Here is a 16,529-nt window from a genome sequence, read left to right as displayed (position 1 = left end):
TGTCATGTGAAGATTAGCTTTTTGGCTCTTACAATTCTCCAGAATCATTTTGTCAATCAATAACTGGTCTTTTATTATTATTATTATTATTATTATTATTATTATTATTTGCTTACCTTGTTTATAAAGGACCGGAGTGAAGCAAAGACGTGCTTCAGGGCGGCCTCCGATTGACCATTTCGGAGAAAGGCGAGGTGGATATCGAACACCTTCTTCATCAACGGGTTGTGTCCGTCGTTGTTCAAGAGCTGGTTCTGCAGAAGGAGAGAAATGGTTGACTTTCCCCAAGAAATAAGGTTAGAAGAGCACCAATACGACGTCTTGGACACGGAGCACCAAAAACTGGGACCAGTTTGCAGAAGAGGCCTTTGGAAATGCTCACCTTGAAGCACTGGGTGAAGAAGGAAATGGTGTCCAAGATGGTGAGAGTAACTTCGGTGGCCGTGTTGCCCTCCAGCAAAGCCTGGTGCAAGATGTCGGCTTCAGAGGAACCTGGGAGGAAGGAGCCGTGCAAAAAGGGATGACTTGTAATTAGAGGGGATTTGAATAAAGGGCAAAACACTATGTAACAAAATTTGAAAAATGTTCTGCTCCTGGTTTGAAAGTGTTATTTCCTCTTTAATTGTGCAGTACTTACTTCGAAAGTAGTTGTTATACTTGAGAAACTTCATTTTTTGTAGCTGCCTACAACTCCCATCATCCTGGGTCAGTCCACCCCGCCCCTAAACCCAAACCCTTCCAGTATTTTCTCTTGGTCATGGGGGTTCTGTGAGTCAAGTTTGGTCCAAATCCATCATTGGTGGGAATTACCGTATATACTCGAGTATAAGCCGACCCGAATATAAACCGAGGCACCTAATTTTACCACAAAAAAACTGGGAAAACATTGACTCCAGTATAAGCTGAGGGTGGTAAATTTCAGAAATAAAAATAGATACCAATAAAATTACATTAATTGAGGCATCAGTAGGTTCAAATGTTTTTGAATATTTACATCAAGCTCAAATTTAAGATAAGACTGTCCAACTCTGATCAAATTATTATTCTCATCTTCTTCAATGTCAATGTGCTTATGTATTTTATTTTAATAATAATTATGTATTTATTTTAATAATAATAGAGTAAAATAATGCATGTAATAATAATAATAATAATAAATACAGGAAAATAATACATGTAGTAATAAATAGAGTAAAATAATAAATATAATAATAAGATCAGAGCAAAATAATAAATGTATGATTCATAATAATAAAGTAAAATAAATATAATAATAGCAACAATAATAGAGTAAAATAATAAATATAATAATAGGATCAGAGTGAAATAATAAATGTATTATTATTATTATTATTATTATTATTAATAATAATAGAGTAAAATAAATGTAATAGTAGCAACAATAATAGAGAAAAATAATAAATGTAATAATACCAATAATAATAGAGAAAAATAATAAATGTACCATATATTCTCGAGTATAAGAGGACCCAAATATGAGCCAACCAGGACCCTCACCCGAGTATAAGCCGAGGGGGGCTTTTTCAGTCTTAAAAAAAGGGCTGAAAAACTAGGCTTTTACTCGAATATATACAGTACAAAGCTCTCTGGAAGTGGGTGAACTATAACTCCCAAATCCAAGGTTGCCGGGAGTCACCGTATTCTCTGGAAGTGGGAGGCGTATTGGAAATTGCCCACAAACATACTCAGATACCCACAAACTTTGACTGTTATTATATACAGGTATAGATATAGATAAATAGATATTTGCAACATACTGTGATTCAGCGTGAATGAGCTGTCAAGGCTGCCGAGATGCTGGAGCCGAGTTTGGATGGCTCCTGGCCTGCTCCGAAGGGCTGGCATTGTCTGGGATTTCCGGTCAATGGCCGTGAGCTTGGACAGCCAAGCATCATGGACCCTGGAAAAGACATAGGGTTCAATTGTTGGAAATATCAACCTCCCAAGCATCTCACTATTTGTGTGTGTGTGTGTGTGTGTGTGTGTGTGTATATATACATACATATATATATATATATATACACGCTAACCTGTATTCTATGTGTATGTTCATTTGCCAGTTTGACTGTACCTCTTTGGTGTGGGAAGAGTTATAGATATGTGATTGTACTCAGCATGTTCAGACTCAAGACTCCATTTTGCATTCAGAGTTTGCTTTACACTTCGGTGGAGGTGGATGCATGTTGCTGTTAGGACTTCAGTCGAGAAATATGCTTATGGACTTCAGTGAGTACAACTATACTTAAAGACTATTGATTAAGAATGATACCCTGTGTACTTAACAAGAAATGTGCCTGTATGGTGAATTAATAAGAAATGTGCATGTATGGTGAATTAATACAAGATGTTTATGAGTAAAAAAGATACGTTATTTTTCAAAGAAGACTTTTTTTTAATCTCTGAGTGGATATTTTAAACTAGAAGGTTTTAAGGGAGTGTATATGTATATATGTGTATATGTATATATGCATATATAAGGTAAACGTTTTCCCCTGACGTTAATTCCAGTCGTGTCTGACTCTGGGGGTTGGTGCTCATCTCCATTTCTAAGCCGAAGAGCCGGCGTTGTCCATAGACACCTCCAAGGTTATGTGGCCGGCATGACTGCATGGAGCGCCCTTACCTTCCCGCTGGAGCCGTACCTATTGATCTACTCACATTGGCATGTTTTCGAACTGCTAGGTTGGCAGAAGCTGGAGCTAACAGTGGGCGCTCACTCTGCTCCCAGGATTTGAACCTGGGACCTTTCTGTCTGTAAGTTCAGCAGCTCAGTGCTTTAACACACTGAGCCATCGGGGCTCCTACATGCATATATACATATATACAATATAATTTACAATAAGATATAATATTATAATATATTGTATATGCATATAATATTCATAATATTATTTTGTAATACAATATAATACTAATAATACAATATAATAATATTAATTATATACTATATATTACATGTAATATTATTAATAATATTACAATATATAGATACAGTACAATATAGTAATTTAATGCCAGTATTGTGCTATGCTAATAATATAATATTGTATGTAAATTTAATTTGTAAGCCGCTCTGAGTCCCCTTCGGGGTGAGAAGGGCGGGATATAAATGTATTAAATAAATAAATAGATAGATATGTTTTTGGGCAACTACAACTGCAATTACAATTACAACTGCAACTTCAATTTCAAAGAAACAACCATCCTCCGCAAACCAAATTGCCTCTGCGTCTGTCTCTGTCCTGTTCTATGTGTATGGCATTGAATGTTTGCTTTATATGTATACAATGTGATCCGCCCTGAGTCCCCTTCGGGGTGAGAATGGCGGAATATAAATACTGTAAATAAATAATAAATACATATGGCATGTCTTTGTCCTTCGCAGTTCAAAGACATGGTTCTTCAGTTTAACAGCTGAGTTACCTGTGTGCCATTACACTTGTTCAAAGAGTTGACTTCTAAAAAGGTCATGCTTTTCATGACTAGTGATTTTCAAAAGGTGGTCTCCACATGTTCACAGGGTTTCACATTTGCCAAACGGATGTGACATCATTTTTTCCTTTTCAATAAGGTTATGATTGACATTTATTTCCAAAAGTTTATTGCCCCAGAGAATGGGTGCAGTAATTCCCAATATCAATGGCATTTAGAAGGAGACAAGGCTGTTTTTTTTATTATGCCCAACCAATGGACCGTCCAGCTCCATACTATATATGGAAACCCCCGAATTATTCAATGGGTTACAGCCTGATGACATCCCGATCCACCTGGAATATTACTATGCAAACTGGATTGCAGAGAACCCTATGGAGATAACTGACGTCTCGTGAAAATTACCACAATGGAGACAAAAGAGAACACTGCCCCCTGGAGGGCTTGGCCATACTTTGCTTTAGGACCCTAAAAGAATTCACCAAAAAACCTAGCATGACTTGGGTAGTGTGTCACTTCGAGAGAAAAACACATAATTTCACAATATATATAGTTTAAATAACAAAAATATATAATTGTAATATATAAGTGTATTTAATAAATCAAAAACTATTTACTACCATTAGTGCCATGTACAACAATTTATGGTACCTCTTGCAGTTTCCACGCTGATTTCTCTCTATTGTAGTTTCAATGTAGTCATGAATAATGAATAATATAATAGTAATATAAGAGTTATAATATAATAATATACTACAATAATAGAATGATATATATATATATAAATGTAATGTGCATAATTCCCATGGAATAAACAACAAGACCACTGGACCAAATCACACCAAATTTGGCCACAAAAGACATTAGTCATCCAATCAATCTGCATGTGGCAGCGTGGCAGCAAAAACGGCTAGGCGTGTCAGTGCTGACACGCGTGTCATAGGTTGGCCATCACTGCTTTAAGAGATCCAAGAAGAATATAAATAAATATGTTATTTAATTTATGACGATTAATAATACCTGGCAATGTTTCTCTTGCCCACGTATCTGAAGTGAAAGAGACAGACTCTGGAGTGAGAAAAGGAAAGAGAGAAAAAAACAAGATTGACATACAGTCATAAGTGTCAAGCAAGCACCTACGATGCAAATAAATATTTATTATATGTAAATTTATTTGCTGTATATTATATAATTCTATGTTACTATAGTATATAACATATTATTATTATATTATCTATATATATAAAAGGGTAATGAAATTTCGGCCTAGGACAAAACAACAAAACTACACATCCCAGAAACACTAAACTTGGCAGCACAACCCCTCATCCATGCCTCTACGTTCATACAACAAAAAGAAAAGAAAAATTAAGTCCTAATTAGAGAGAGGGGAATAATTGTTTTTATCCAATTGCTACCAGTTAGAAGGCTAAGCTCTGCCCACTTGGTCTCCTAGCAACCCACTCAGCCCAGGGGACAGGCAGAGTTAGGCCTCACTTAGGCCTCTTCCACACTGCCTATAAGATACAGATTTTCTGATTCGAACTGGATTATATGGCAGTGTAGACTCAAGGCCCTTCCACACAGCTATATAACCCATTTATAATGAACTTAATGTCCAGGGAAAACCTTTACCCTTGACCTTAACTACCACCAATTCCTCAATACTTTATTTCCCATACCACCATACTTCGCCACAGCAACGCATGGCCGAGCACAGCTAGTATTAAATGGTTTTTCAACTCCAAATTCATTTGAAAACAAACTCATAATGGCATTCTAACTTTTAGGAGTATCTCAATTTTCCATAAAGAGAATAAAGAGAAAAACCAAACTTACTCCAAGAGAACGAGGACGTTCATGAGATCCTGAGGCGCTATTTTGTTCCAGTAGGTTAACAAGGTATCTGAGATTGAAAAGAAACAATACTGATTGATTTCCACCTTGGAATTATAGGATTACAGAGTTCGACGGGACCCCAAAGACAATCTAGTCTAACCTCATTAACCGTCAAAGCAGAAGATGCACCTCCAACTTCTTGTTTGAGAGCCTCCAGCAGAGAAGAAGACCTTCCCAAGGTAATTCACTAATGAAAAAGGGCCACCTTACCCAAATAATGGAAGACTTTACATTTTGTAACACTTTATCGGCAACCTTTGGTTTGGTTTTGATCCGTTTGACTCAACAGCGCCACCACGATAATGGCCGGAAAGGGTATTGCAGCTATACGTTTCTTGTTTTCAAAGAAGGCTTTTGTTAAGCCTAAAATCACTCACGGAGACCCAAAATATGGCAAAAAGAATACCCAGAGAACATTTGGGAATACAGTGTTCCCTCACTACTTCACGGTTCAGTTTTCGCGGATTCACTCTTTTGCGGTTTTTCAATAAATTTATTTATTGTATTTATATTCCACCCTTCTCAGGGGACTCAGGGCGGATTACAATGTCAGAGTAATTACGCAGCGCAGCAGTAGTTGTATGGAATCAGTGGAACGCAGAAACGAAGAGACATCAAAGACGTTGGTAAAATTATATACAAAGTTTTACTGTACAAGACAAACAGACTTGCAGACAATGGACACAGGACTTGACTTCTCAGCAGACAGCAGAACAGAACAGAACTGATGCAATCAGTAATGCACACACACTTGTGTCTGGACACTCCCCAGTTCCAGCCACACATCAAGGTCAACACAGCTTCTCAGCAATTAACCCTTTCCAGACTATAGTACACTCTGGATGATGCAATCAGTATGCAATACAAACCAAGACACAAATTGCATTTAAACACTATCAATACACAAATCCCACATTAACATACAATGCACATGGCACAAATTCAATGCCATCAGACAAACAACATACAGTATAGACACACACAGAGGCAATTTAACATTTCCAGCTTCATTAGGGTATTCTCGATTCCGGCCACAGGGGGAGCTGTTGCTTCATTGTCCACTAGTGACACAAGTACAGTAGAGTCTCACTTATCCAACACTCACTTATCCAACATTCTGGATTATCTAACACATTTTTGTAGTCAATGTTTTCAATACATTGTGATATTTTGGTGCTAAATTCGTAAATACAGTAATTATTATGTAGCATTACTGCGCATTGAACTACCTTTTCTCTCAAATTTGTTGTATAACATGATGTTTTGGTGCTTAATTTGTAAAATCCCTCCTTATTATCCAACATATTCACTTATCCAACGTTCTGCCGGCCCATTTATGTTGGATAAGTGAGAATCTACTACACTGTTACTTCTTCATTCCTTTTCCTGTGCTGTTGGCAGTTTTATGGTGTTGTAAATTAGTTAAATTAGCCTTCCCGCATAAAGCGTACCTAAATTTCCTAGTTGACAGATGCAACTGTCTTTCGGGCTGCTTAGGTAAACAGCAAGCTGGGCTATTTAATGGTTGGGGGCTTACCCCGACCTGGGCTTCGAACTCATGACCTCTTGGTCAGTAGTGATTTATTGCAGCTGGTTACTAACCAGCTGCACCACAGCCCAGCCCCTAAACTCTAAAAGACTATTATAAATAATAAAAATTTACAATTTTCAGCCTAAGGAAGGGAGGAAGGAGAAGCCAAAGGGAGAGAAAAGGATTCCAAGCGGCTACAGGAGAAGAATGAGGCAATTTATCAAAACACAATTGGTTGATAAAGACTTAAAATAGTGTATAATTACTAAAATAATGTATAAATATTAAAATAAATACAGTGTCCCTACTTCACGGATTTTCACTTACTGCGGGTGATCCTGGAACCTAACCCCAGTGATAAGTGAGGGAACACTGTATATACAAATATACAAATCCACATATCTATAATATTTTTCAAATATTAATGACAGAGGATTCCTCGAATCACAACCAGTCTGAAGACTTCCTATGGCCCATAGCGTACATTTGGCTTACTCCTGTGCTATGCAGGAATAAAAAGGAAGGGGAGGCGGAGACAATTACAACTCATATTATAGGATCCTGCCAAAGCGACCGACCTTCCGAAATCATTTTAATGATGTAAAGGAAGCAGACGAGGAGGCTCCGGATCTCATAGGGGTCCAGCCGCCCGAACTGGGAGATGCTGTTGCGAGTGGAGCTCCTCCGCATCTGTATCGAATGAAACCATAATAATAATAATAATAATAATAATAATAATAATTTTTGTGATACGAAATCCAGCATATCTATCTTGTTTGCTGTGTCAGACAATGTCGTTGTGTCAATAACAACAACAACAACAACAACAACAACAACAATATTTTTCATGTCATTAGCGGCTTGAGAAACTGCAAGTTGCTTCTGGTGTGAGAGAATTGGCTGTCTGCAAGGACGTTACTCAGGGGATGGCCGGATGTTTTGGTGTTTTTACCATCCTTGTGGGAGGCTTCTCTCATGTCCCCACATGGAGCTGGAGCTGATAGAAGGAGCTCATCCAAAGCCTTCTTGGCATTTTGGGGAGTTTCCAAACTATAACCCCACCTCCCAATTGAGGTTCTGTATTTTGAACACGTGGGCAACACAACACATCCCGTCTTGAACAACAACTCTGCCCAGGCAGGATAAAGCAACAGGACCGATGATCTGAATGCTCTTGAGATGGAAAAGAGGCTTACGTTTTCGCTTTGATCCGGAGAAGAGGCCCCTCCGTCGGAGTTGAGAGACCCCTTGGAGTCGTCCCTCTTGAGGCTGAGGCCGTTCTGAAGGGAGCCACCATACACTGGAATAAAATCAGAGAGAAGAAGGGATAAAGGCCGGGCGGTGGCGCAGGCTGGTTAGCAGCCAGCTGCAACAAATCACTCTGACCAAGAGGTCATGAGCTCGAGGCCAGACCGTGTCTGCGTCTGTCTCTGTTCTATGTTATGGCATTGAATGTTTGCCTTCTATGTGTACAATGTGATCCGCCCTGAGTCCCCTTCGGGGTGAGAAGGGCGGAATATAAATACTGTAAATAAATAAATAAATAAATAAATAAAAACTAGGTTTGCAGGAGTTCTGTTTTGTATGGAATATCCAGTATTTATGTCTTTAACCAATGTTGCAATTGACTTTGCATAGCCGTATAGCCATTTAATAAGGATGGTCATTTTGATCACCATTTTTCAAGTATCACAGAAGCTTCAAGTTGGAAGAGAACCCCAAAGGCCATTCACCTCAACCTCCTTCTGCCATAAAGGAAGGCACAACCAAAGCTTTCCTGACAGATGGCCATCTAGCTTGTGTTTAAAAGCCTCCAGAGAAGAAGACTACACTCAATTCTGAATCCTAGAGTTGGAAGGGAACCCCAAGGGCCATCCAGTTCAGCCATAAAGGAAGACACAACCAAAGCCCTCCCGACAGATGGCCATCCAGACTGCTTACAAACCTCCAGAGATGGAGACTCCACCAAGTGAGGCCCAAATGCTATATAAGTCCAACTACTGGTGATATGAATTGGAGGAGATATTATTATTATTATTATTATTATTATTATTATTATTATTATTATTATTTCTGCCTTTCTAAAAAGAAACCCAAAGCAGCTAACATGAAAAATAAATAGATTTCGTTTCAAAACAGATAAAGATTACAATGGGATTGCATATTGAAACTACTGTATTTAAAATTAATAGTTGAAACCACTACAAATCTAATTCTCACTATCCCTCCCTAGGACCCAAATTGGTCCTTCCTCCCAAACTGACTGACAACACTGATCATATAATGCAGTCTGAACGGCATTGTATATGTTTACAACACTGACCATATAATGCAATCCAAATGCATTGTATGGATCTACAACACTGATTATATAATACAGTCCAAATGGCATTGTATGAGTCTATGACACTGACCATATGATGCAATCCGAATGGCATTGTATGGGTCTACATTACAGAATGCAGACCAAATGGCATTGTATGTGTTTACAAAACTGACCATATAATGCAGTCCAAATGGCATTGTATGCGTTTACAACACTGATCCTATAATGCAATCTGAATGGCATTGTATGTGTTTACAACACTGACCATATAATGCAGTCCAAATGGCATTGTATGGGTCTACAACACTACATAATGCAGTCCAAATGGCATTGTATGGGTCTACAACACTACATAATGCAGTCCAAATGGCATTGTATGGGTCTACAACACTACATAATGCAGTCCAAATGGCATTGTATGGGTCTACAACACTACATAATGCAGTCCAAATGGCATTGTATACGTTTACAATACTGACCCTATAATGCAATCTGAAAGGCATTGTATGTGTTTACAACACTGACCATATAATGCAGTCCAAATGGCATTGTATGGGTCTACAACACTACATAATGCAGTCCAAATGGTATTGTATGGGTCTACAACACTACATAATGCAGTCCAAATGGCATTGTATGGGTCTACAACACTACATAGTCCAAATGGCATTGTATGTGTTTACAACACTGACCATATAATGCAATCCAAATGCATTGTATGGATCTACAACACTGATTATATAATACAGTCCAAATGGCATTGTATGAGTCTACGACACTGACCATATGATGCAATCCGAATGGCATTGTATGTGTTTACAAAACTGACCATATATTGCAGTCCAAATGGCATTGTATGTGTTTACAACACTGGCTCTATAATGCAATCTGAATGGCATTGTATGTGTTTACAACAATGACCATATAATGCAGTCCAAATGGCATTGTACAGGTCTACAACACTGATTGTATAATTTAGTCCAAATTGCCCTATTTATTTAGAGATGGAACACACTTATGAGGGTCTGAATGCTTACGTGAGTCTTTATCGACTAGGAGGCTCGACCTGTTAGACGGTGAGGCGAAATTGCACATGAATTCTTCTCTGGATGCCTGGAGACGGAAGAGAAAAAGAGTTTAGAAGAGGAGAAGGCAGGAGAAGAGGTAATGCGCTAGAATCCTGTTGGTGACTCTGGTTAGTATTTGGGGATGCTCCCTTTTTGGGTAAATCGAATAGCAGTCAGTCTGGAATGCAAAGAAATCCATAGCACATTATGTCTAGGGTTACATCTACACTGTCAACTTAACACAGTTTGGCACCACTTTAACTACCATGGTTGACTGCTATGGAATCGTATGGCCAGTGCAGAATTCTATAATGAAGACTGAACTGGATTATTTGAGTCTACACTTAATCCAGATCAATTTGTATTATAACAGCAGTGCAGACGGAGTCTGATACTACCGTAATGGCGAATTTGCTGGAGTCTCAGTTTGAAAGGATCTGAACCCTCTCCCAATTGGGATTCAGCGCCCTGAAAGTTTGGACTAAAAACCGGAGCGGATTCCTATACGAACCTATTGCCGCAGGCCAATTTGAGATGCCTCCAAATGCCTCCTTCTCAGTTCACAGCTCAAACTTTAATTGTCATAGTGTTTACTGTTATTATAAACAACTAGCTTGGGGACCCGACGGTGCCCGGGTTATTTGAGAAAGGCATTGTTTGTCTGTGTTAGTCTAAATCCAATGTCAGTTGGGTTCAGTGAGTGAATTACAACTCCCATATGCAAGTCCCATCGTCCATGGTCCATCCCTCTCCAAACACTGCCAGGATGTAGAATGGGTCATGGGGGCTCTATGTGCCAAGTTTGGTCTTGATCAGTCATTGGTGTGGGTTGCAGTGGTCTCAGGAAGTGAATGAAGGTACTGTAAATCCCATCATCCATTGTCTGTTATCCCTCAAACCACAGAAAGACATAAAGTGGGTGATGGGGGGTATGTGTGCCAAGTTTGATCTTGATTAGTCATTGGTGTGGGTTGCAGTGGTCTGAGGAAGTGAGTGAAGGAACTGTCAATCCCATCATCCCTGGTCTGTTGTTCCTTCAAACCACAGGAGGATGTAAAGTGAACCACATTGCACCTGTGTGTCAAGTTTGGTACAGTTTCGTCATTCATGGGCATCACAGTGGTCTGTGGCAGGTGAATTGAATGATGGTACTGGAAATCCCATCATCCTTGGTCTATTCTCCTGCAAACCACACCAGAACATAAATTGTGTCACATTGCACCTGTGTGTCAAGTATGGTACAATTCGTCTTTCATGGGTATCACAGTGGTCTGTGGGAGGTGAATCGGGTGAGGGTACTGCAAATCCCATCAAGCATGGTCCATTCTCCCCCAAACCAGACCAGGACATAAATGGGGCCACATTGCACCTGTGTATCAAGTTTGGTACAGTTTTGTCATTCATGGGAATCACAGTGGCCAGTGGGAGGTGAACTGGATGAAGGTACTGCAAATCCCATCATCCTTGGTCCATCCTCCCCCAAACTGCTACAACGTGTAAAGCATGTCATTTGGGATATGTGTGCCAAGTTTGGGTCAGTTCTGTCATTTGTGGCAGTTGCTGTGGGGTTTTTTTCGTGTCAGGAGCAACCGGAGTTGCTTCTGGAGTGAGAGAATTGGCCGTCTGCAAGGACGTTGCCCAAGGGATGCCCAGATGTTTTTTGATGTTTTTGTCATCCTTGTGGAAGGCTTCTCTCATGTCCCCGCATGGAGCTGGAGCTGATAGAGGGAGCTCATCCGCGCTCTCCCCAGGTGGGATTCGAACCTGGCAGATTTCAGGTCAGCAACCCAACCTTCAAGTCACAAGGCTTTTATCCCCTAGGCCACCGTGGTCTCAAGAAGTGAGTGAAGGTACTGCATGTCCCATCACCCTTGATCCATCCTCCACCAATCTACCCCAGGACGTAAAGGGGTTCATGGGGGTTCTGTGCGCCAAGCTTGGTCCAGTTTCGTCACTGGTGTGTGTTGCAGTAGTCTGTAAGAGGCACAGCGATTGAAAGTACTTCAAATCCTATCATCCATAGCTCATCATCTCCCAAACGGCACCAGGCCGTAAAGTGGGTCATGTGGGTTCTGTGTGCCAAGTTTGGTCCAGTTCCGTCACTGGTGTGTGTTGCAGTAGTCTGTAAGAGGCAAAGCGATTGAAAGTACTTCAAATCCTATCATCCATAGCTCATCATCTCCCAAACGGCACCAGGCCGTAAAGTGGGTCATGTGGGTTCTGTGTGCCAAGTTTGGTCCAGTTTCGTCACTGGTGTGTGTTGCAGTAGTCTGTAAGAGGCAAAGCGATTGAAAGTACTTCAAATCCTATCATCCATAGCTCATCATCTCCCAAACGGCACCAGGCCGTAAAGTGGGTCATGTGGGTTCTGTGTGCCAAGTTTGGTCCAGTTCCGTCACTGGTGTGTGTTGCAGTAGTCTGTAAGAGGCAAAGCGATTGAAAGTACTTCAAATCCTATCATCCATAGCTCATCATCTCCCAAACGGCACCAGGCCGTAAAGTGGGTCATGTGGGTTCTGTGTGCCAAGTTTGGTCCAGTTCCGTCACTGGTGTGTGTTGCAGTAGTCTGTAAGAGGCAAAGCGATTGAAAGTACTTCAAATCCTATCATCCATAGCTCATCATCTCCCAAACGGCACCAGGCCGTAAAGTGGGTCATGTGGGTTCTGTGTGCCAAGTTTGGTCCAGTTCCGTCACTGGTGTGTGTTGCAGTAGTCTGTAAGAGGCAAAGCGATTGAAAGTACTTCAAATCCTATCATCCATAGCTCATCATCTCCCAAATGGCACCAGGCCGTAAAGTGGGTCATGTGGGTTAAGTGTGCCAAGTTTGGGCCACAGTGGCCTGTGGAAGTGGCGGCCAATCAGAAAGCTGCCACATACACACATATTCCGCTGCACCATTAGCTCAATAGATAGATATAGACACAATTACTGTATCTATATCTATCTAGCTATATATATTGCTTATAATAACAGTAAAGACAGTGACATCATATCTGGGATGGATGACTCACCGAAGTAGACATGGCGTTGCAAGAGGACAGCGTGTCCCGTCCAGCCAAGCGCTGGATGTTCTCCAAAAGGAGTCCGGCCAGAGGCAAATACAGCTGAGCAATCTTGGCTTGTTGGTTCTGACAAAAAAAGAAAGAAAGAAAGAAAGAAAGCAAGAAAGAGAAGAAAAAATATTGGAGGAGTCAACAGCTAAGGTGTCAAAAGCAGGCAACCGAGAGCCAAACTAGACAAGCGATAAAAGATGTCTTAAGAGCAGTTTTATTTCGAAATATACACAGCTGAGCATTTGTGGCTCAGGGAGGAAAACGTGATGGTTTCCAGACGTTGTTGGGACTGCCCATCTCAGAATCCCCCATCGTTGATTACTGTATATACCTAACTATAAGCTGAGTATTTCAGCACTTTTTTAGGGCAGAAAAAGCCCCCCTCAGCTTATACTTGAGTGAGGGTCCTGGTCGGCTCATATTTGGGTCGGCTTATACTCGAGCATATACGGTACATTTATTATTTTATTATTATTGTCATACCCCAGCCACCTTTGGCTTCTGAACCTGATCCAGAAATGAATTTTGACCAGGATGAAGTTTATTCTGACCTTTTGCCCAGTTCTCCCAGCTCCTTTCAGTTCCAGCTGCCAGCTATTGATAGTTCAGATGCTTCCTTAATTGGGAGAGATACTGGAGATGTTACTCCCCTGGCGGAACCAGATGTCCAGAGTTCCCCAGAGAACGTGCCCTTCAACCGAAAGGAGTTTTTGCATCGCCAGAGATCAGAAAAGCAAGGGCTTCGAAGGAGTAACCGCTTGGCATCTCAGGGGGATTGTGGATAAGAAGATTCCCTTGGGAACCTTTGGGGAGTTTGGTCTCCCTTCATTGGGATCTGCAGACAATTTGCGGTGTCAACGTAGCATTTTCCTGAGAACACTTCACCAACTCCAGTTCCCTGATTTCACCAAGCCAAGCCTCCTGTTTCTGGCGGCCAAGCCGAGCCGCGACTCCTGATTTAAATCAGAGTAAATTCACTTCCTCGCCTTGTTCCTGAATCAAGTTTGATCTTCGCTTTGTCTTGTTCCTGCTTTGTTATCCACGATCTCCTAGTGACTGAGGACCTTGTTATTCAGCCTTGCTTCCTTGTTGTTCCCCGCTCAAACTTCCCAACAGTTTGAGCGTGTTTCGGTTTTGGACTTTGGACAATAATATTGGACATTTTCCTTCATCTTTTTGGACTTATTCATACCTTTTCACAAAGGACTATTTCCCACTCATCCTTTCTGCTTATGCATTCCTGAATTTATATTTGTTTTAATAAAGATATTATATGATTATTGGTCTATGTTTAGTTTCCAGTGTTCACGCTGCCTTGGGGTGCAACAATTATTGTTATTATTACATTCATTATTTTACTCTATTTACTATTATTATGACATTTATTATTTTATTCTATTATGATTATTACTATTACAGTAGAGTCTCACTTATCCAAGCTAAACGGACCGGCAGAACCTTGGATAAGTGAATATGGTTGCGGTGAACGCCGGCTTGCCCGACTTGACCGTACCTTGTGCTGGTACCGGGAGTCAAAGGCATGCTTGATCAGGAGGCTCTTCAGGATGCTGATGGCCAGCGAGCGAACCTCGTAGGTGTCCTGCAGGGCGAAGGACGTTTCCCGCAGGAGCAGGCCCACCAGGAAGTGGTGGCGACAGTATTCCTCGGACAAGCTGGACTCCAGGTTCACATCTGGAGCAGGAAGAAACACATGCAATGCAGAAGTGGCATTTCCATTGCTTGAACTTCTCTGACATCACAGGGCCTTCTTGGTGCTGGCTCCCAAGTTTCCCAGCCTCAGGCCCTTTCCTTTTCCCCCTCAGCCGCTTAAGCGGCTGAGGGGGAAAAGGAAAGGGCCTGAGGCTGTTAGGAATTGTGGGAGTTGAAGTCCAAAACACCTGGAGGGCCAAAGTTTGCCCATGCCTGGTATCACTCTGCAGGATCTTGCTAGCAAAAACCAGACCACTCACAAATAGGTTTGGTTGGAAATTGCTGTATTGTATGTATCCCCACAGAAAGAAAGACTCTACTGATACTTTCCCCACTCCCAGTGCTTTTAAAGACCATCACCCCACCCTTGTTCCTGAAAGTTCCATAACTTAGTCTCCAACATCCTTTGCTGGCCCAAGCTGTCAATGACAATGAAAGTTCCACAACTTAGTCTCCACCACCATCTGCTGACCCAAACTGTCAACGTCAGGGAGAGAGTTTATGAGATTCTCTGGATTTCAAACGACGACCCCGACACCTGGTCTAGATGCACCCAAAGGACATCCGGTCAACTAGATGCCACTTATGGAAAGCAAAGGCTTGCGGATGTCTTTTCACCGAAAGCAGAAAGCGGATGTTAGTCGATCCATGGAGCAAATCTGGTACGGTTTTAATAAGGGAAAAGGCATTGGGTGCCGCGAACGAATCGATCTGTCGAGGGAGGAAGGATGCATTCAACGGAAGCTTATTGGGTGCAGAAATGATTCAATCTGATGTTGCGCTTGATTTGGGGGTGAAGCTAATTTTTGACATTGCAATTGAGACTAATATCCCACGCTCGACCTACCTACGGAAGTGAACCGTTCCAGAGCCAAGAAAAAGAAATCTAATTAGCGGGCGAAAAAGGGAAACAAAAAGGAATCAATGACACAGCTCTATCTTTCTGTGTATGTATGTATGTGTACATATATACTGTATATATATATGTGCGTGTGTGTATGTGTGTGTGTGACATATACAGTAGAGTCTCACTTATCCAAGCCTCGCTTATCCAAGCCTCTGGATTATCCAAGCCATTTTTGTAGTCAATGTTTTCAATATATCGTGATATTTTGGTGCTAAATTCATAAATACAGTAATTACTACATAGCAGTACTGCATATTGAACTACTTTTTCTGTCAAATTTGTTGTATAACATAATGTTTTGGTGCTTAATTTGTAAAATCATAACCTAGTTTGATGTTTAATAGGCTTTTCCTTAATCTCTCCTTATTATCCAAGATATTCGCTTATCCAAGCTTCTGCCGGCCCATTTAGCTTGGATAAGCGAGACTCTACTGTATGTACACAAAACTCAACACCTTCTTGGTGATTTCGCTGGCATAGGAAGTGCTATAACAACTCTCTCAAACATCGCGCAAGGAGGCATACAATAACTTCTTATGCAATACATTACTGTATATACTCGAGTATAAATCTAGTTTTTCA

The 16,529-nt window shown here is 40.9% G+C and overlaps 1 protein-coding gene across 5 annotated transcripts in view; it reads right to left on the bottom strand.

Annotated features, from left to right (window-relative positions):
- dock11 (dedicator of cytokinesis 11) overlaps nucleotides 1–16,529 on the bottom strand; it is a 132,599-nt gene that overhangs the window by 40,322 nt on the left and 75,748 nt on the right. For 3 of the 5 annotated variants that reach the window (XM_062963910.1, XM_062963914.1, XM_062963911.1), the window contains exons 31-41: nucleotides 15,888–15,926; nucleotides 14,844–15,022; nucleotides 13,289–13,405; nucleotides 10,247–10,322; nucleotides 8,080–8,183; nucleotides 7,462–7,573; nucleotides 5,293–5,359; nucleotides 4,474–4,521; nucleotides 1,779–1,921; nucleotides 383–492; nucleotides 117–254 (exon numbers count right to left, since the gene is read on the bottom strand). In XM_062963910.1, the coding sequence (XP_062819980.1) occupies nucleotides 117–254; nucleotides 383–492; nucleotides 1,779–1,921; nucleotides 4,474–4,521; nucleotides 5,293–5,359; nucleotides 7,462–7,573; nucleotides 8,080–8,183; nucleotides 10,247–10,322; nucleotides 13,289–13,405; nucleotides 14,844–15,022; nucleotides 15,888–15,926 (1,133 nt within the window). The remainder of the gene's footprint in view (nucleotides 1–116; nucleotides 255–382; nucleotides 493–1,778; nucleotides 1,922–4,473; nucleotides 4,522–5,292; nucleotides 5,360–7,461; nucleotides 7,574–8,079; nucleotides 8,184–10,246; nucleotides 10,323–13,288; nucleotides 13,406–14,843; nucleotides 15,023–15,887; nucleotides 15,927–16,529) is intronic. The other 2 variants (XM_062963912.1, XM_062963913.1) reach the window with 1 other exon arrangement.

This window comes from Anolis carolinensis, unplaced genomic scaffold (assembly GCF_035594765.1).
Source record: "Anolis carolinensis isolate JA03-04 unplaced genomic scaffold, rAnoCar3.1.pri scaffold_12, whole genome shotgun sequence".
Lineage (NCBI taxonomy): Eukaryota > Metazoa > Chordata > Lepidosauria > Squamata > Dactyloidae > Anolis > Anolis carolinensis.
The sequence above is the reverse complement of the archived record's forward strand: the minus strand, read 5'-3'. Positions and strand labels throughout refer to the sequence as shown.